The 22,662-nt window shown below is 41.3% G+C and overlaps 1 protein-coding gene across 1 annotated transcript in view; it reads right to left on the bottom strand.

Annotated features, from left to right (window-relative positions):
- Nucleotides 1–22,662, bottom strand: part of arhgap39 (Rho GTPase activating protein 39) — an 86,141-nt gene that overhangs the window by 33,173 nt on the left and 30,306 nt on the right. The window contains exon 2 of the mRNA XM_022759040.1: nt 1,029–1,448. Coding sequence (XP_022614761.1) covers nt 1,029–1,448 — 420 coding nt within the window. The remainder of the gene's footprint in view (nt 1–1,028; nt 1,449–22,662) is intronic.

The raw sequence follows: 22,662 nt of genomic DNA on the forward strand, positions 1-22,662 counted from the left end.
CGATCTTTTATTTTTATAAGCCAAGTCGAGACCAACTGAACTAAAACAACAGAAGCGCCTTGGTAACTTAGTAATTTTGTAACTTTTCAAAAAGGAAAACTTGATGATGATTTAAGATTTTGACAACTTTAGAGTCATCTGGTCAACGCCAGTCTCCTCTAAAGTTATCCAGCCAAAGTGAAGAGCATTAGAGTTTATTTCGCATCAACCCACAAGGGACACCGGCAGATAACATCTGCACGACCGCCTGCAGAGAAGCTGAGACACCGGCAGAATCGGTCATCGTGATAACGATAAGATTGATAAATTTGGCAATGAAGTAATTCATTGTTGTCCTCCTAGAGGACTGGTGCCCCATTTCAACGAGAGTAAATTCTAAATTATGGCGTTAACGCTACACATCACACTCTTTTAACTAAAGATACTGGTATCAGAGATTCTGCCTCAAATACTAGATCAGGAATCAGGGAGTATGTGAGTATATGCTTTGATCTGATAATGTAATGTGTTAATAAACTTTATAGTTCCACACCCACATAAAAGAGTAGTTTTTCTGGAAATCAGCTCTTCTTCATTGCTCTAAAACAGCAGCCTACACAGGAAGTTGAGCTGTGCCTATAACCTGTAAATGACAGAGTTATTACATTTGGACGGAGTGTTTCTGTTTTAACCGGCGCAGCTTTTCAGACCTTTATGGCACTGGACTTGTGACAGTTGAAAATAATGGACATATCATCAAATCGTGTTTTTTAGTCCATGCATTCTTTTTCTTGAGACCTGGCGGCCTACATTAAACTGCCTCAGGTGACATCTCTTAGGGCGGGTTCTCAGTCTCTGCCAGCTCCCTCTGGAGCCACAAGAGGCTTTACACATATGTATGTTCTCCAACACCTGTGAGCAGACTTTCACCTGTTCAGTCACTGGATTGCCTCTTTAATGTTTCTACTTGTGACAAGGATTCATTGGTGCCATCTGCAGGTTTTGGTCAGCTCCTGTGAGGTGACTCACACAGAGACCAGCAGTCTTACCTGTCTGCCTCCTCTCTGCTGCCCTGTTTTTCAGACAGCTCCTGGTCGAGGGAGGAGGAGGTGCTTCCCTCTCGGCTGACCCCGCTGTTCCGTCCTGGGCTGTTGTCAGCTGACGCCCTCCCTCCTCCTCCTCCTCCTGCAGGACGGGGTGCAGTTGCGTCGGTGTGCTGCTTCAGAGTCTGCAGCTTGGCCAGGGGGATGATGTCGCAGCCCTGGGGCCGGTGCCACACTGTGCGCTGGGTGGAGGCATTGTAATAGTAGAAGCGTGAGGTGTTCGGGTCAAACAGCTCCCACCACTGGTTCTCACCGGTCCGCTTGATCCGAACCCCCTGCGGAGGGTCCCACACGCACTCGCCCGTCAGCAGGTTGGCGTACATACGCTCCCGCGTGCGTGGCTCAATGATCTCCACCCACTCCAACCTGCAGGGGAAGAGTCCAGAATGAGACTTTCAGCAAAGTGACTGTGACCTGTGACTGCTGGAGGTCCACCTCTGACGGCAGCTCACTGAGCTCTCTGAGTGACCACGCAGCAGAAAACAAGTGAAACCATGTGAAAAATGAGCATCAGCACTTTAGATTTGACATTTCAACAGCAACATCTTCACCATTGACATCAACACTGGAATCAGCAGTCAGGAGCAGATAAAGACTCAAACTATTTAATGGGAAAAAATAAAAATATATTGTAACTTCTTACTCTTGTAAGTGCAGAAGATAACAGCAATAATCTTTCAAATGTTGATACAAGCTCCAAAATTGGTATGTTTATCCCTCTGAAGCCATTAATTTGAAAAATCCAATTAGCCACTTAAAATTTCAAAATTTCAGGATGCCTCCCATTTCTGACTCTTAAATTTCCTCAGAGGTTTATTTGTGCTATTTATAATATGTCGTGAAAAATATTACGTAAAACACAATTTATTTTCAAACCATTTATTATGAATGATGAACAGAAGGTTCCGTAAGAGTCAACAGTCTACTTGTTAGCTCGCTAGGCTAACTCGCCATCACTAGGCTAGTTAGCAAGCTTTTTTGAGTAACATTTTTTGTGAGTGATATTTACACTGAAATATACTTTCATTTCATTTTTTACAGTGTACTAAATTTCACCATCTACATTGTTATAATGTTTGACTTGACACCTGGATTATTCATAAGAGAAAATAGTGGATGAACTTATTGCAAAAAATAACATTTCCTTGCCAGAAATGGCAGCTATCTTGAATTTTCAAGTAGCTAACATGTCATATCTATCCAAAGAGTAATACCCAAGGAGGATTTGTGCCAAGTTTATTAATTGTAGCCATATTTGAAAGACTTCCCTGAAATATGCAGTTATCTGCTGCACTTTAAGGGTCTGATCATCTGTATGATGAACATCTGTACTCAGTAACTCCTGAAGGCTGTGTCCTGCTGCTGCTACAGACATTACACAAAGAAACCAAACCGCCTCAAAATGCTTCCATCCATCAAACCTATAATATAATTATGGGAACAATGCCATTAATGCAGAACCCCTGGAAATACCATAATGTGATTATCCTTTTAATCCAACTACATGGATCTATGGGACGTACTCTGATTTCAATTAGGCTCCTCACATGCTTTTATTTTAGCAGACATACAGCTGCATGTGAACCACTTCCTGTGTACTTTCTGTACCTGATTTTTTCTTTTTTTCTTTTATTCTGTTGTCTTTATCTTTTCCAGGAAGTCCCTGTTCAAACACACATTTCCACACACAGTCACTGGGTTCTTAATGCTCATTTCTTGAAAAATGAAAGTCTTTGGACACCACTCCTCATTGAACTTCTTAATGTGAACTTTCATGTCTTTGAATTGAACAGTTAAACATGAACAGGCCAACAGACCAAACAGATTCAGTTCAGTAAGAGGAGCAATAATAGATAGAGGTGCACAGCAGGTTGTTAATGGAGGACGACATTATAAAATTGCTAGGGGATTACACAGAGCTAAAACATATTATGAATAATAAAATGGAAGCCCACTCACGCAGCTCGGTACAACAGTCTGCTCCTACATATGCCAGCACACACAGCACACACACTCACACACACAAACACTCTCTCATCTGTCTTTAGCTATAATGCAGCAGTTTGTATTCTATAACGAGGAGGAGGAGGACGAGGCATTATATGACTCACACATCTACACATAACAGACACATTCATGTGCCAAAACACTTGCATACCGACACACAAACATATACTGAAAAACATACACGCACGCACGCACGCACGCACGCACGCTTAATAAATGAACATTTCAAAAGCTGCATGTTTGCTGGCTGCAGGCTGCTGTGAGCTCAGACCCTTCAGACCAGCTGTGGATGATAAGAGGTCAATCAATAAGTGTTGAGCAGGCAGAGAGTGGGCTGATAACTGTGCGTCACTTCAACTCAGTTTCACAGAGATGGATGCAGCAGTAGAGGAGGAGGAGGATGAGGACGAGGATGATGAAGACTTCAGCACTAGTCATTTGACAGGGTTTTGGAAAACAGCCACACTGTTGCACTGGGTGACATGTTCCTTCATCATTATCACATCTTCCTGCTGCACCAAATCCCCAACAAATGCACTTCATCCTTTTGTTTGAATAATTTTTGCACAAAACTAGTGACCAGCTGTTTTAGGAAATTACTCAACTCAACCAGACGAATTATTATTTAACATGACTCCTTCATTAAAGGGCTGTACAAAACGATTATTCTTTAAACGATTAATCTAGCGATTATTTTTTCGATTATTCGACTAATCTAACGATAATTTTTTTTATTAACCTAACAGTAATTTGCGAGTAGTGTGCGAGCCTTTTTTGCCGCGTGTTGCTCCACACGCTCCGTCGTACTGCTGGTAGATGCCGCCATGTTGTTCAAATAGATTACACAGATGCAAATCATTCACGTAGTCAATGACTTCAATTACGTCACCGCGTTGTCCCCGCCCTTGCGCTGCGCTTGTATCCAGGTAAACCAAAGATGGATATAAACGGTCCCATTAGAAAGTTCTGGTTTTGTTCTATGAACATTTACCCTGTGTGGTTTTACACGACGCGTCGACACTAAAATCATTTAATATTTAATTTAATAATTTTTATAATCGACAACGTTGATTATGTCGGATAATCGTCCCAGCCCTAATATATATATATATATATAAGGGTGGATGTCCATGTGCGGTTTTATTATAAAGCAGGTCTAGGTTCTATATTAATACTGTGAAAGTATCAAAGCCTCAGTCCACAGAGAAATGCACACAGCCTGTATTCAGAAACTGAGCCTTAAAACCAGCTGTCAGGACTTCTGGAACTTTGTGATGTCACAACAAAGCAGTCACCCCTCTTAGCCATACCCAAAGCCCCGCCCACCTGGACCCACCATCCAACCTTGCAGGATTTGGTTTCTCTGAGTGTTTACCTGAAACCTGCTATACCTTTATTAGATCAATCAGAAAACAGTCAGCCAATCAGAAGAGAGGCTTAGAGCCTCCTCTCTTCTGATTGGCTCACCGACCTGTTGTTACTGGAGCTCCAGAGAGAAGCCTGAGAGAGGAGATGTAAAACTACATTGAGATGGTTTTTGGTTCTTATAACCACAAATATATCTTCTAGTGGATCAATACTTCAAATAAAACACAGGAGAAGAAGAAAAGATGGAACTCTTTTTTTTATATTTCTGGATTGTCCCTTTAGGTTTCCAGAGTTTGATTATATGTTGCAACAGTCTGGTTGCAGCACTTGCTGGAAACTAATTTACTTTTATACTGCAAATAAAACATGATTCCAGTGAAATCTTATCTCAGATAGTAACACAGTGCGATGACTCTCCACCTTTGTCTTTGTAAACTGTGACGGAAATCATGTTGTAAAACCTCAAAGTGAAAGCTTCACTCAATAATTACAGTACATTGAGAGAAGAGAGCTGAAACATGCTGAGGTGTCAGATTGTGCAGACTTTCTTCAATGCATCATCACTGATAACCACGACGGACCACTGTTGATCCAGTTATTCGTAGAGACGTGGCAATGGATGTATGAAAAGTGTAAGGGGCACACAAAGACAGTGTTTGTATGGGCCCAGAGTTTTGTGCTACACCACAGGCACAGGTTATTAAGTCAAATTAAATTATTATATTTCTATAAGCCAGGGCTGCAGGTCGACAAAGTGTTTTAACCAACAGATGTTGCTGGTGAGCTTTCATTATATCTAGGTTTCCAGCTGAGCCGCCACAAGGTGTGTCTCCGGGCAGAAACATTTGTTATTGGAGCTGCAGTTCATAAATACTGTTGCCCGTTGGTGTTTATCAAAGGTAACAAATAGTTATTTAACTCTCACTCAGGCACAGTTGTTAGAGAAAGATGCACTCAAGCTAGCACTTAACTTTAGCCAACTGTTATTTCAAGAGGAGAGCACACGTTAACCTGACTGCTGCTGTTCCTGCAGTTCACTCTCATGGTGTTTCTTTTGCTTTTCATGAACAGGATAGTTCCACTTCATCGTCTCAGCGAAATTGCAAACATTGACACCTGATTTGTTCCAGATCCAGACCCACACGAATCACACAAATTACCTATTTTGGAATTAAAACTGCAATTTTCACCCAAGTTTGCAGCTAGCAGGAGATTGGATGAGAAGGATAATTTTTGTTCATTAAACATTGAGCTCATGATATTAATTACTAAGATTTGGAAACAAGGTTCCAGCAAAGTTAAACAAACACAAGCAGTCTGACAGTGGGAACAAATCATTTTTGGTGTTCCAAAAATCCAAAAAGTTTTATTCATTTGAGTGTTTTTTACATTATGTAAATTAGCAAAAAGTCCAATATGGTGGACTTTCATGGTCCAAGAGGGTTTTTTTGTAGAGCACATTGAACTGATCTTGTGTGTGTAGAATTTCAAGACTAACAGTGTGTGGCCTTTCCAAAACTGCATTCGGGCCATAATCACAGCGCCACCATGTGGCCAATTGGGCTCATATATCTTGAAATGCACTTCATTGACAGTCATCGGACACAGTTTCTTCTTTCTAGCTCATTCCAGCACACTGCAGTTTGAGCCACAGCAGAGACAAATAATAATAATAAACCGGAGAAAAAACATTAGCTCTTAATTATTTAAAAAAAAAAGATGTATCCTTGGAAAGGCAGGGACTGAACTTATGACCACCATCTTGGTTAGCTTTGTTGTCAGTTTCCTTGTGATTCCAGACTTGAACATCACCCTTCAGAGTCCTCTGCCAGTGTGAATCAGCTCTGCTCTTCAGGTTGCAGAGCCTGGTTGAGTTCTGGGCAGCCTCAGCTCTTACTGGCTACTGTGTATGATTGTGTGTGAGAGAGAAAGAAGAGAAAAAGAAATGGTGCATCAGCTGTCAGAGTGGATGCTTGTCAAATGGAGCAGAACAAGCCAGTTAAATAGAAAGATCCACAGCGGAGATAGTAGGATTAATTGGCCATAATTGCTTGATGTGTTGGTGTTCCAAATGACCCAGTTTAGACAACCCTCCCTGTGCACTGCAGAGACAGGCTCTGTACCACTGTTAGCACACTCTGAACACTGAACACTTTATAACAAGTCAATCAGGCCTTCTAAACTCATGGATTTATATTAGGTAATACGATGTAATGTTAGCTGTATGTTGTCCACCTCTAGTTTAAAATATTCTGCACTCATCAGAGACAATCCATAACACAGCAGTATTATCATTTCAGTCTGGGGTGTCAATGAGGCCTGCTGTTTATTGGCCAGATACAGTAACTTCCTTCCAGATACAGAGTCTTATCTGCATTGTGAGGCTGCTAGGCAGCCAGTGAAGAACATCCATATTAATTTATAGATCTGTACAGACCGCTTGCCTGATGTTCCTGCTATAATCCCATTAAACTTTCATTTTTCATGTCAATTTAAATCTATGTATGGTGATTAAAATAATTGATGTGCAATTTGAGTCCTCTGGGTATTTACTTTGCTCTTTTGGTCACCAAATAAGCAGTTTCTCTGTAAACAGATGTGACTCTGAGACGTTTACTCTCAGCAACGTAAATACCAACAAGTCGCTGTACTATCATTCATTTGAATTAAGCTCCCACCAGTTTGGACCTCTCGCTGCTACAGAACTGGACAGAGGAGGAAAATAATAATGATGTGAGGAAAATACCAAACTGTGCTGCTTGTAGCTCTGACACATTTATGTTGCTTCCTCCTTTTATTTGTCACTCGTCTGTATTTCAGAGGAGTCAAACCTCCTTCAGAAAACAGTTATACTGGTCAAAAGTATCCAGAGTTCCCCTGACAGACAGCCTGAGCATGCACATACTAACATGATGTATTTGGGTGATGCTTGGACACTGAGCTCAGCTTTAGCCTTGATGGCGCCAATGAATCAAACCAAATCCAAATCAAACCTTCAGGTGAACAGTCTGATGCTGTTAGTTCAGAGCAGTCACTTCAACCAGAGAAATCATCTGAAGGAAGCACTTCCATACTAAACCTGAAGCTCTTTATCCAAACCATCTGAAGGAAGGTTAATTATACAATAGGTTCTGGGTTAATTAAGGGCAAATGGTATTAGTTCTAACTAGGAACTAAGTGCTTTGTCCAATGTTAAACCAGTAAAAGAAACATTTAGTTCAAGTGTGACCCACTGTGAGAGCAATAAAGAAACAATCAACACAGGGAGGAGCAGCCGTCTTCACACAAAACAAAAGGTGAAATGCTAATTTAACATGTCAGAATTAAATCCTCCTTTCAGGACCATGGACAGAACCACTCAGCCAAAACACATAATTATAAACTTCAATATTTAATAGAAATTAATCTCAAAATGCAACATCAACATAACAATAATAGGAATAGGGAGTCCCAGTGTGCCGGTCAAAAGAAAGTTAAAACTGACCCATAAAGTTTGAACTGACCCTCTGTGTCTGCCTGCCATTCATTTATTGAGAGTAAGTGTACTGCATGTGTACATATGTAATCATCCCTCACCAACGTGACTCAAGCCGCCACCGTCATTCTAAAAATTTTGTTCCCACCAGGGATAAAAATACTTCAGCAGAGGCAGAGACATGTAGACCAGAAGGGGATAATCTCCTGGTGGCTGTCATATCATGTGCATGATAGTTAAACATAATTATTCATAATAATCATTTCTACTGCATTCTACCTGTATTTAATCTAATGAATTCATAAATATAATGATGCTATTCTCAACACTTTGTTGGCACAATGGTGCCGTGAACTGTGCCTTTAGGGTGATGCGTCTGGTTACAGGCCTTCACTGAGCTAGTCAGGAAGCAGAGCCGCACTTCGAATACACTGAGCTTTGCCTCCGTTATGGCAAGTAAACTACATCTTTCACATGTGCCATTGTCTCTAAAGGAGGCAGAGGAATAACTAAACATAAGACACACCAAGCAGAGAGGGCAGGAGAGAGGGAGGGAGAGAGAGAAGTCATCACTAACTGCTAAGCTAATGCAACTAGCAGATCTGAACAGCAAGTAAGCAACAGAAACACCAGCAACCAGAAATGAGACAATACTCTTACTGCAGCACAGCAATAAAAGCCCTGAAACACTTGAGAACTTTTAATTTGAAATGTTTACAGGAAGTGTTGAGTTTGTACTAACGTGTCATGCAGTAACTTTAAAAGGAGCGGATCAAAACAATCGTACTAAAATACAGCTCTGACCAATTATACACATCAAACAGAAGGAATTAGAAATAAAGAGCTGTTGCCTTCTGCAGTCAAGCTAAATAAAGACTCTGATCACTGTCTGAGGAAATACAGTCAGTGAAAACTGTTCAGCTGTTAACGCCCCCTGATGATGTAATAATAACTGTTTGCTCTATACCATTTTGAAAGACCAACGACTAATGGGAAAAGTCCAACACTCGCCAACCAATGGTGTAACTTCATCACTGAATTCTATCACTCAGTCAGTCAGTCAGTCAATCAGTCAGTTGCAGACGTTGGTGTTTATGGGGCTGGACCTGCAGCTGTGGCCCAGCCACAAAGGTCACTTTGCACATTTTCTGTAACCAAGCTGTAGTTCTTCTGCCAGAGGCATCCTCTCACTGAAATCACTGCAGCACTGTTGCTGGGAGACGAGCGAGTGGCCTGAGAACACTTTTATAAGGTCTGAATAGGATGAGGGTCCTGGACAAGGAGAGAGGTAGGATGAGGAGTGGAGGGACAGAGAGACCAGGCCTATTCAATAAAGCACAGTATAAAAACTTATGAAATCATCACACTGTTTAGTGTTTAGTCTAAACCCATAAATTACTCAAAAACATACTTGTACTAACAGAAATTCTCAGATTATTTCCCACAGAAACCCTTCATGAAACAAGCTTTTACTTTGAATTTCCCGTTTAACTTACTGTATTGTATTAAGACACCTCAATGTTTTATTCTCTGCTTCTCTGTTTTTTGCTGTTCATGCAAACTCAACACTTCCTCCAGTTCACCTGCTGTCTTCATTATATCATCAGCTGTATTATACAATTACAGTCATGTCATACTCTGCATACACATAAGTAAAAGGCCTTCCAGTAGCCAATAGGAAATATCTTTACCTTTCTGGGCTTTTAATGTGAAACATCTGTGTTGAGTTTCATTGATAGCAGCTTAACAGCAAACACAAAACTTCAATTCATCTGTAAAAAGTAAGTAAAAATTAGGGCTGGGTTGAAAAAGTAAATTCTCTGATTCTATCTTCATTTGAATGATCTGATATCCATTCATAAAATCAAGACATCGATCTTTTAATAAATGCCTTGTACAGTCTCGTGTGGACGTGTGAAGCTGGGACCCCATTAGATCTGGTCACATGAGAGACAAAAACATGGCAGACGCGGCTCCACTGAAGGCACCGCGGTCTCAAGGTAGATGTGTGATTGCATTTAATGTGCAGGAAAAAGCTGATAGAAGAAGAAGCTGAGTGCACCAGGTTACGTTAGCAACGCGTCTATTATTTCTTGAGAGGTGTGACTAAAGTGTTGCTCATGTTAAACTAGAGTTACCTCCTCATGGTTGTATCCCTCCTCCACTCAGACTAGTTTCAGGTTACATCCCTGTTTATCAGGATTCATAACATATGAACCATTTGTGTGAAATTTTGTCACAATTGCTGTGTGAAGTCTTGAGTAATGGCTAAAAAGTGTTTTGTGAGGTCACACTGACTTTGACCTTTGACCACCAAAATCTAACCAGTTTGTCCTTGGTGAACGTTTATGTCAAGGTGTTACTGAGATATCTGAAAACAATATGCCTCCGGCTCTGGCAATAATTAAAAATGCATTAACGTAACTGCTCTGGGTCCATTCGTAATTCAAACATTTAATAATGCACCAGGTCAGAGGAACAACTTACAGCATTAGTTCTCTGTGAATCTCATTCACATCCAAGTAAAACTGGTTGAACTGAAATATCTCTGACTGAATTGAATCGTGACTCTGTTAATCACCTGAGCATGCACAACACCAGCACAATCAAATAAAGTGAATGTTATCAGTGACCTGTCAGACCTTTTCCTGCTGTAACAAGCCAAATGCAAATGTATATGATGGCGAATTTACCCAGCCCTCCCTGTTTTCTGTAATAATTTCAGATTTGAACTGCCCGCGCGCGCGCACGCACACACACACACACTTGTTCACTACAGCTCAGCAGGGGTTTGCACAAAGAAGCCTTTGATACTAAGGATATGAATTAGTTTAGCAGGAAACACCAGCTGTTAGCTTCATTCATTCACACACACACACAGACACACACGAACACACACACACAAACACACACACACACTTTCATACACACGCCAACATAATCATTTACATGTTTCAACTCACACTGATATTCTCAGTTGAACAACTTCCTTTGTCATGTGGCCACTGAATCTATTTTGAGCAAACAGTCTATGTCTAATTTTAGCAGATTCTCAGTCTGTTTTGACAAACACTCACTCTTCATGTCAGAGAGATCAGGCAGCAGGTACGCTGTAATGTTACAATACATTCAGTAATGCAAATGCAGTGCATGAAACACAAGCTGTAATTTAAGATGAGAGCTGAAATGAACTGAAGCTACAATAATTGATTATAATTAGCCAAACGTTCTCTGGTTCCAGGTTTTCAGCTGTTAGATTTCACTGCTTCTCTCTGTCTTATGTGATGGTACTTTGGGTTCTAGACTGGATCCTCAGATAGAACATGGTTCAGGACTAAACAGCTGACTGTTTCGAAGACTTAAAATCAGTAAGTCATGGTTCCACACTATGGTTGGACTGGGTGAGAAATCTGGTCACTGACCTGCTGCATGTACAGCACAGTACACAGTAAATACAGATTGATACGACAGGTTTCTTCAGCACATGTAAACATACGGAATATATGTGTCCTGAAGCACATAATTGGTGATATTGTCTCACTATAATCAATAACCTTCCATCATATTTTGCTGTTAAACTGTCAGAAAATCTGGTCAGAAAAATAAAAAGTCTTCAACATCTCTCTAAGCGGAAGTGTACGACTATAAGCTGCTCTTTATTCTGCAAACTAATTAACAATTTTTCCTGTGTTTGTCTGAAACCAACACGAGGCAAGCTGCAGCTCTGTGTTGTGAAGACTCAGTCACACTGCATCATCTAATTCAGTGTGCTCACGTTGAAACCCTGATGTAGTAACAGCCGTTTATACTGTCAAAGGAATAATTAACACGGTTTACTGTGGGAAGAAACAACAATTAATTGATAAAAATGTAGGTGAAAATGGATGTGAGTTATCGAGTGATTTGATTAATTTAAAAGCTGATTTGATTCAAACAGATTTTATCCTTTCATTCTTCACAAGATAAATTTATCATAAATTGACATTATGATGTCACAGTGAAGTTGACCTTTAACATTTTGGATATACAGTACAATGTCATCCCTTTATTTCATCCTACAGATATTTGAGATAATTGTGTCATAATTAGTGAATGAATTCCTCAGTTGTGGCTGAAAATTTGCTTTGAGAGGTCACAGTGACCTTAACCTTTGACCTTTGACCACCAAATTTTAGTCAGTTCCTCCTTGAGTCCTAGTGGACATTTGTGATTGAGATTGATATAACATACGCCATCTGCAATGCATGACAAAAATGATTGGTATTGGCCAGTCTCACTCACAGATGATCGGTGTTGGTGGCAAAAAAACATGATTTGAGCATCCCTCCTGAAAACAAAGCCTTTCAGTTCTGGCTGTCATCAGCGAGGAGGCCTAAATGATGAGGATGAAAATGCTTATGAATTAATAATATTAATTAATAATAATTATAATTATTATTAATTAATGTAGGGCTGCATGATATGCAGAAAAAAATCATATTGCGATTATTTGGGCAGATATTGTGATTTCAGTTGGAATGGTTGTTTTTCCATTTCACTTTCACTGAAAAATATGTAAAATGATAATGATGTGATTTTTGTTGATCTTGTACCAAACAAACATGTTCATGTTCATTATGTATGAAGAATATGTTTTGTAGGTCGGGGCGTCTCTGTAGCACCACAACACTTATGGTGCTAACTATATACAACAATGTTTTGCTGTAATTGCAGCTCCTGTTCCTTGGATATTGAACTTTGCCATACTGCGATTTTGATTATATTTTAATTAATTGTGCAGCTCTAAATTGAATTGAAACACAATTTGATGAAAAATGATTTGCAAAATAGAAAAACTTGACACACTCTCTCTCTCTGGTCGCTTCTTCTGTCTCTTTCTCTAATGTAAACCCCCTGTGATCATATTTGCTGCTGGCAGTTTCACACAGTGACAATAGGACGATCTGACTATGCATAAGATCGCACAACCTGACTATTAACTATTAAATATTGAATATCTAGATAAACTTCTCTCTCTCTCTCTCTTTCTCTCTCATCAACGATGTATGATTATTGTTATTATTATTGTTGATCAAAGACACAGCAGTAACACTGGCGTCATGGACACCTGAGTGTGAGCCACAAGCATCAAACTCCAAGGCTGAAACATGAAGCCAACACTGAAGAACAAAAACTTGCAGTTCCTCTAATGACCACTAGAGTCTGGCTCCAACAGTGAGTCAGTCCCCATAGACTCCCATGTTAAAATGTCCAACTTTACAGAAGGAATTTACATGTCTACAGGCTGGTACAAAAACAGTTTTTGTCTCTAGAGCTAATTTCCTCCTTCATGACACCTGTTTATATAACTGACCTGTTTACATTTTATTAAGGACTAAAGTTATGGAGAATTGAGGGCGTGGCCTCTTTGAATAACAGGTGGGCGAGCGTATGCTTGCCACAAGCCACCATTCACTGAAGTCTTAGCCCCACCTCTTTTTGCCCATTTCTGGATTAGCCAGTTAGGGGCGGAGTCAGACACTACCAAGATGGCGACGGTGGAGCAGCTCACTCTGAGCTTCAAAACTGCTTTCATTAACCTGTGGGTGACGTCATGGAAGCTGCATCCATCTTTATTTACAGTCTATGGTGAGCTACAGCAGCAGTTCAGCAGGTAGCTGTCATGGACAGGTGAGGTCAGCATTGTGGCTCTAGTTTTAGCCACTTTACCTTTGCTAGCTTCTTGAAAGTGGAGTTGTTCAGCAGGTGCTGGTGTTTCAGCATCTTTACAGTTTGTTCTGAATGTTTTTGTGGTTCTTCCTTCACTCTTACTTTGACCTCACAGGTTTTACAAACTGTGATCTTTGTGTCTTCTTCACTAACAGTGAACAACGTCCACGCTGATGCATGTTGTGTTTGTATAGCTTTGTCTGTGCTGTTGTATGGCAAATGAGTGTAAGAGAATCAGATATCTGACACTGATCGGCTGGTTAGTGATCATAGCTGATCAGATAGATAGATAGATAGATAGATAGATAGATAGATAGATAGATATCATTGACCTGATCATGCTGAAAAAGGCCTTGTCCAGTGACCAGCTGATTGATCAGTGCATCCTTAGTACAATATATGTAAAATGAAGAGTTGGATCTGTCTTTCCAGGACCAGTTCCTCACTGCTGTGACTCTGTAAACAGCTGCTGTTGTTTGTGCTGCACCTCTTGTTTGACAGTCTTCATCCTTCTGTTCCACTCTTACAGACAACCCTCACCTCTCATTTAGATTCCACATTAACAACACACTGATGCAAAAGAAATGAATAACCATTTATTATGCAAATGAAACACAATAATCAGCCAGGGAACACTTCTACCTTGTTCAGGGGGAGATAAACAACATGAGGCCTTCAGGGGAAGTAACACACACACACACACACACACACACACACACACACACACACACACACACACACACACACACACACACACACACAGTATGTCTGTACTTGCATGTGCAGCACATTAATATTCTTTCCTGTGGCCATCGTGTGAGGGGAAAGAGATGAGAACAAAGGATGCTGCGCTGCCTTCCACTCTCCCAGAGAGAGAGAACACGTGTAATTTATTCATTCAGCTCATTCCATCTGAGAGAAGGTACTGTGGGCTGGCCTTCAGTCCAGCTTGAACCTGAGACCTTCTGTCTGCCTCCTCGTGATTATGGGATGAGGCTGGCTGACAGGATGGATGGAGTGGACCATCCTTGTGGTCCACTCATACACTCATTTCATATATCATTTATCAGTCATGTCTCCAAGAACAGTTAGGAGAACCCTGACAGACCAATATGTGTAAATGGCTGAGTGTAAATGAGGTAATAGATAAGACAACTACTCACACTTACATTCACACCCATTAACAATTTAGAGTCAACAGTTCAGCTGCATGTGGGGCTGAAACGATTCCTTGAGAGGCAAATTCTTTGCATCAAAGCTTCATTTAATCCATATGAAGCTCTAACGCTGTTGATACGTGATTTGTGGGGGCAGTTTGGAAAAGGGAGAAAGAGAGAGAGAAAGTTTGGATCATTTCAAGCTGAAAAAAATAAAACGAAAACTCTGTCCATTGTAAAACGGAGCTAGCCGACCACAATAGCACAACATCAATGCTTCAGCATCTCAGCAGAAAACATCCAGTCCACACATCCAGTTCCACAGAGCCGACATGAGATGAAGTTAACAACAGCAATCAGTATGATTGCTAGTTTTGCTAATTAATGCTAGTAAAGAATGCTTGATCACTATATGTAATGTCTAGTTAAGAATCTAACGTTTTATTAATGTGGTGGCTTGTTATAATGTCCCTGTGATAGCTAAGTTTTGCTCTAGGACATGAACCTCTCTCTCTCTCTCTCTCTCACACACACACACACACACACACACACACACACACACACACACAGAGAGAGAAAACCCACATAGGCACAGGAAGATATCCACTCCACCCAGAGAGGTGGCAAACCAGTTCTAGATTCAAACCCACAATCTTTCTGCTGTGAGGCAACTGAGATAACCACTGAGTCACCATGCTGCCTGCAGACTGAGCTAACGGAGCCAACACCGCACTGAAAACACATTAAAAGTTCCATCATTTTGACATGAAGAGTAAAAACGTGATGCCAGTTCATCCACAGCCATCAGCCCATATTTACTGTTGGAATCCTAAATACACAGTGTCCTCATGACTCTCAGACTTGAGACAGATCTGGTGTGTAACTTTTAATGTCCTTGAATTTCACTAACAAAGTGGATTAAATGACAAACAATGGCAGAGTAGTGAGGACCATACGAGCTGCAGTGACCCCCACCGTGCTTCATGGTCACAATATGTGTATGTGAGAGTGTCACGATATAGTGTATAAGGGGGATCTCTGATCACAGCAGCACAGTGCTCTTTTCAAGGTGTCTGTAACTAGACTGTCCCACATGACAAGCTACTACTATTTTACAGAATGTAGTTGTGAAGCCCCTGGTTGGAGGCGACATTGGGTGTAGCACTGACACTAAGTACAGCAGGTGAAACCTGAAGCAGAGAGTGGGTCTGTAACCTGTGATGGGTGTTTACAACAGTCTTAATTTTACTCTTTGTCTTTGTTTCCTCCTCCAACATGTCACAGAAAGTTTCAGTGACAGACCTTTCACTGACAGTAAATCTAAATTCAATTCTCAAACACTACAGCTGGATCTTGTTCTATCCCAATGTCAGTAACTGTTTCAAACAGTGTACAAGACTTACAGTAAATCTCTTTCCCTGATAAGATTTCCTAAACTCTATCTGATTATCTATGGACTCTGATGGAAACTCCAGCTCCTCCTCTCCTCTGCTGTCAGGACAGAAAACAGAACACACCGACACATCAGGCAGAGAAAGACAGCAAGGACACTCCAGCTGCTTATAACACACACACACACACATTACATTAAAACTCCAACCTGCCAAGACATGAGACACTTTCTTTTTCACTTTGCATGTGATATGACGAGACAGAGATGACAGTCTGCACAGAGACATGTGATCCTGATCTGACTGTGTCGAAACCAGAGGCACATTTTACTGTCAGCTACAGTCCAGTCAGATCTAGAGACGATCCAGACCTGACAGGCCCGGTCCCCTCTGTACCAGAGAGACATCAGGGTGTTGTAACTGACCTGGCCTCATCTCTATACCCACAATGAACTCCACAAACATGTCCGCTCCGTATGAAAGTGAAAGTGCTACTCTGTCTCCTGGGACCTCTGTAGTGGTCAGGACGGGCTCCTCTATGTCTCTTGGCCACAGGCCCAGCTCATTACGGCTACAGTATGTGATTAACTGCTGAGCTGGTGCTGCTAGTGGAGGGTGGAGGGAGGTGAGGCTGGTTGGTCTCAGCCTCCAGGTCTATTTGAGAAGATGTCATAAATTAGCTAAATAAAAATGTAGTTAGCTTGTTCATACCAGAAGCTCTGTATATCTGTGTACACAGACCGAGTCATCATTTGATAAACTTAAAGAGCAGCAGAATATGAGGTCTTCGTTGATTCTGAACTGGTTTTCATTCAGAGCCAGGTTTTATGGTCCACCCTTATTTGAGTACCTACTCAAGTATTGATACATGGAACCAAATTACAGTATATTTTTGGCATCATGCGGCGCAGGCATGCCAGACAACTGCTTGGGGCCCCAGGCTGTTAGGGGTTCCCCCAAGGGCTGACTAACTTAACTCCACAGCAATGTCTCAAAATGTTGTTCCTTCCCCTTAAACAACCAATGGACGATTTGCTGAGACATCTCAGTAGTAAACCTCCCTAAAAGCGCCCCATTTGGAATAAAAATGATGAGGATTGGTGATTGGTCGTTAGGGATGCCCACTCACACCTCATTCACGTCTCTATCTGGCTGGTGATTGGTAGACTGAAAGTGTTGCTGTTCTGTCCCGCCCACTGAACACTGTCAGTCCAGAACCACATCACAGCTCATTCACACTATTAATTTATAATATGACAGCGTTGAAGGTCATTTATTTACATAGGTTTTTATTGTTCTTTATATCTATATTTTGAAAATTCTACTAACATGAACATTTGGAACAAAACTTGTTTAGATTTTGTAAATTTTTCATAGGTGTCAGATTACTTATTACATAATGGTGATGAACGCTGACTGAAGGGGACCCCAGCCAATTTTTTGCCTTGGGCCCAACGGATTCTGGAATGACCACTGTTGTGAGAAAACAGCGACCTTGATCTTCGACCACCAAATTCTGATCAGTTCATCCTTGAGACCAAGAGAATGTTTGTACCAAATCTGAAGAAGTTCCCTCACAGCGTTGCTGAGATATTGCATTTACATGAATAGGACAGACAGACAACCCGACAAAGCCCCTGACCACAAACTCATCACATGATCCCAAAATATAACAAAGTCTGGACAACATGTGAAGATGTCACCTTCAGTTCAGTGAAGGTTTCTGACAGTTTGTTGAAGTAGATGATTAATCAATCAATTAAAGACATAACCTTCTGTTACATTGATAATGAAAACAACGGTTGCAGCCCTCGAGTCTTTCCGCACTCCCTTTGTTCCCTCTGTGTTCCTGCAGTCTTTCTACTGCGCCACATAGCTGTCTTTTTTGCCCTTGTCCTCCTTCGCTTCATCTTTTCTGCTCTGCTAAGCAGCATTCGGCAGCACAAGACTCTGTGATTCTAATCAAGATTAAACAGTGTAATCTGTGTGAGAGTATGTGTGTGTGCTGTGAGAGGTGGCATATTCAGACAGTGAAGAGCAGAGAGAAGAAAAGGCTGATAGATGTGCACTGGGAGGTGGGATTAACCTGAAAACCTGTTGCTCCTTCACATATCCAATCACACCACACGTTAGACAATGAACGAATTCTACAAAGTTTGTTTCACTCTCTACCTGTCCTCTCTGTGTGTCTGTCACTCAGGGTGCACATGAGACTGTACAGCATGTGTGGTTCAGGACTGGGCTCACTTCATCAACATACATGTAGTGCTGCCAAAGCCACCAGAACGACACTCCGCCACTTTTTCATAGCCTAGCCTGTTAGCTTAGCTTGACCTCTGCCTGCACTGCAGCTTCTCCTCAGGATGATGTTTCCAATGCAGTACATGAAATCATTCAAAACACAAACTGTTGGGTTCATTCACCTGCTGCTTAATGCTGCACTAATTACATCCATGATGTCTTCAAAGGCCAGGAACACACTGGCTGCATGGCGTGTGCATGGTGGCTGTGGAACATCTTAGTTTTCATTTTGGTGCCCATGTTACAGCGGACACACTGCCTGTGTGGTTGTGTCGCATGATCTTGAGACTCTGTATCCCGCCTATTTTTCACATGTTGTCCAATTATTCTCTAGCGTGGGACCAGTTTAACTTCCTTAGCCCTGGAAGCCTGATACAGTCATACACACAGCCAGTGTTGAACATGTTCATACGTTTTATGAACGTTGAACTGAATGAAGCAGTTTACAAATGATGAACGTGAACAGTTTTACTGCACACTGCATGATGTCTCCATAGACACGGCTCGGCATGGCTGGTACTAGCGGTACAGACACATCTACCACTGCTGAAGCCAGTTTGTTTGAGCATTTGAAGCATATTTATTAACAAACAAGTGAAGACTCAGACGGATTATATTTATATACAGATTTTAAAAGTCACTCATGTCTGTGATTCTTCAGACATATACAATAATTCCTTTAGTTTGGGAGTGGCAATGATTTTGGGCTGGTGATGGATGGGTAGAAGGAGGTTCTACTGAAAGAGAACAGCAGCATTTATTTTAGAAAAACGGAACAAATAAACATGAACTAGTTCATTTCTGGGAACTGTGAACTTAGTTCAAAATTTTAAAAAATGAACTATGAATGTGAACTAGTTCATTTTCATCTGTATGAACTGAACTTTGAACTAGTTCTCTGAGTGCGAACTGGCACAACACTGCACACAGCTAACAGGTGTGTCCACAGGTACAGTAGAGGACAGCAGATCTCTGGAGCTGGATGTGATGTAGCTGTTGCAGTGAGGCTCTAACATGTCTGACATCACTCTACTGTCCTCACAACACAACCAGCCACAATCAATGCTTTTACAAGGCAGACTGCTGATGGAGCATCTGCGGCCCTATCAGATGTCCCCTCTGTCTCTGCCTTCGTTCTTCTTCATCTGTCCTGTTCTTCTCACCTTCTCTCATTCAGGACAATCTCAGTCAGATTTGATGTTCACTGCTCCTGTGTCATTATCTGCTATTTTCAGCACAAACACACACACACACACACACACACACAAACACATCACACACCCTGTGGCAGTGGCATTTGATGGCCTCTGACCCTGGTGGCCTTGTGAGGAGAGGAGGAGGGGAGGTAGGCAGGGGTACATGGGTCCCCATTCATCCTGTGGAGAGGAAGTGGAAGGCCTCTGTGTCCTCTGACCCACAGAGGTTCCTGCGTCACCACCTCCTCTGTCACACTTTAATGTGTGTGAATGAAAACGCCTCTCAGCAGTCTGCATGTGAAAACAAAGGACTATTCAGTTCAGCTCTTCCTCCTCTCACTCAGTTGTTCTCTCTATTAGTAAATGTGTTGAAAGAGATCCACTGTCTCCTGTACAGACACTGTGCTTCACACGTCTACTGTAGAACTAAAGACTTTCAGATAATCACTGTAACTATCACTGTGTCAAGGAGATGAACATGCTACTTGAAAGATTTGTGCCAAGGTTGAATGGATTTAAAAATCTATTTAATTACTGTCCTCTCAATTACCAGCCGCAATTAAAAGAGCACTTCGGAGAATATGTTTATTCACTTTCTGTCTGAGTGGAATGAGAAGATGGATATCAATCTCATGGGTGCTATGTACAGAGCTGGACTCAGAATGTGTAGCCTAGTTTAGCCTAGTTCCACTCCTCTTTGATTTTTGGTTAGGATAACTAAAAGGGATATGGATTGTGTTCAAATGAGTGAACAAATCACCAGTTCAAATTTGCTAGAACTTGACTCTGACTTTGTACTGTACTGTAAACCATCTGCAAACAGTCTTTTTGCATCATTTTAAAATCCCTGTATTGATTTCCGGTTGTGAAGAACTGTAACAGAGCAAACTGTGGAGCAGTTGGACTTTTATCCAAGAGAACTTACTTTTTAATTTCTTTTCTACCACACATACATTTGGAGAAATTTGGGTCTTGTACGGCTGCAACCATGGTAGGAATTTCATGGCGGCCACGACGGCCATGGTGGCCCCTCCCGCTGGCAGTGATGCCCTGAAAAAAATTATACATCCTACAGCCACCATGGCCTTGGTGCTCACACTACTGTAAAAATGTCTAGGTTGCTTTAAAGGTGTCACTGCAGCAGTCCTTGCAGCTTGGATTGGTTGTGCGCATATAATGTACTGCTTACTACTAACAAACTAGTTAACTCTCTGCTTCGACCCTCGGTCACCAGCATCACCACTCTCTCTCGCCTGCTACTTACACTGCTAATACTACTAACACTGCTAGTACTGCTAATATGGCTAACAGCGCTAACACTGCTAATACTGCTAACAGTGCTAATACTGCTAACAGTGCTAATACTGCTAACACTGCTAGGACTGCTAATGATGCTAATACTGCTAGGACTGCCAACCATGATAATGCTGCTAACACTGCTAATGCTGCCAACACTAACTAAATGAGAATAACACCCAAAGTTTCAACCTGAGAATAGCTACAAATTAGCACTAATGCACAAGCTTTCTGTGCATTCACTTTCACCTGGACTTTTTTTTGGTGACCATCTATTTGTACGTACGTCCACACCTCCCTGGTCTCAACAGACACATGTTCGCTGCTGCTCAGTGGGTTATAGCCCCCTGGGGCTCAGTCAGACAGTTAGAGCATCTTACTGGAATCAACAGGCATATGGAGACAGGAAGTAGATGAGATTTTTGCTGCAGTGCACACACACACACACACACACACACACACACACACACACACACACACACACACACACACACACACACACACACAAAGAAGCCTTAAATCCACTATCAGTATGCTTAATAGGTCTGCAGTGAGTCAGGTGGGGAAGGAAGCAACAGAGATGAAGGGGGAGGGTGGTGTGTGTGATGAAGAGGTGGATGGAGGAGTGGGAGAGAAAGTCACATGATAGAGCAGACAGAGGTTGGTGGAGACATGGGGTGAAAGGGGATAAGAATGGAGATGGAGATAGAGGGCGTGGGGGTGGGAAGGCAACTGGTGTTTACAGATGAATAAAGAAGGCAGAAGAATAATGGACAGACAGGAGGGAGAGAAAACGAAAGACAGTGGGGGAAGGTTATTAATTGGCCTGTGTGCACTTTGCATTTAGATGTTATGAGAGCATATGTGTGTGGGATAGTCAAGTCAAGTCAAGTCAGTTTTATTTATATAGCACATTTTATATGGCAGGCGTAAACTCAATGTGCTTCAAAATAAAAGTAATACATCATACATGACAAAATATAAAATAGCATATAAGTAAAACATAGAGCAAAAAACATACAGAATAGGAAAGTATTATTAATATCATCATTCTAAAAGGGAAATAATAATAATAATCTGGCTGCTGCATTCTGAAAAAGCTGGAGTTTATTGAACTGCTTTGACAGTCCAGCAAAAAGTGCATTACAGTAATCCAACCTACTAGTAATAAAAGCATGGACCAGCTTTTCAGAGTCTGACTGAGATAAAAAACTTTTGACTTTTGCTATAATTCTAGGATGATAAAAGGCAGTCTTAGAAATATTAGAGATGTGCTTTTGGAAGTTGAGATCAGCATCCAAAACCACACCCAAGTTTCTGACATGCTCACATGGTTTTAAAGATAGAGGAGGTAACAGAGATTGAATCTCATAACTTTGTCCTGATTAAGTTGTAAAAACTTTTTGGCCATCCAAAATCTGATATCTGCAATGCACTGGATGAGATCATTCACTGGGTTAAGGTTATTGGCAGAAACAAATATGTATAACTGTGTGTCATCGGCATGTTTGATAAGAAACATTGTATTGCGTATTAAGGACCCAAGTAGAAGCATGTACAAATTAAACAGCAGAAGACCTAGGATTGACCCCTGAGAGACTCCATATGGAATGCTAATCTCATCTGATTCACATTTACCAATAGCTACAGGGAAAGATCGTCCTGTGATATGAAGAAAAC

The sequence above is a fragment of the Seriola dumerili genome, unplaced genomic scaffold, assembly GCF_002260705.1.
Source record: "Seriola dumerili isolate Sdu_G_001 unplaced genomic scaffold, Sdu_1.0 BDQW01000319.1, whole genome shotgun sequence".
Taxonomy (NCBI): Eukaryota; Metazoa; Chordata; class Actinopteri; order Carangiformes; family Carangidae; genus Seriola; species Seriola dumerili.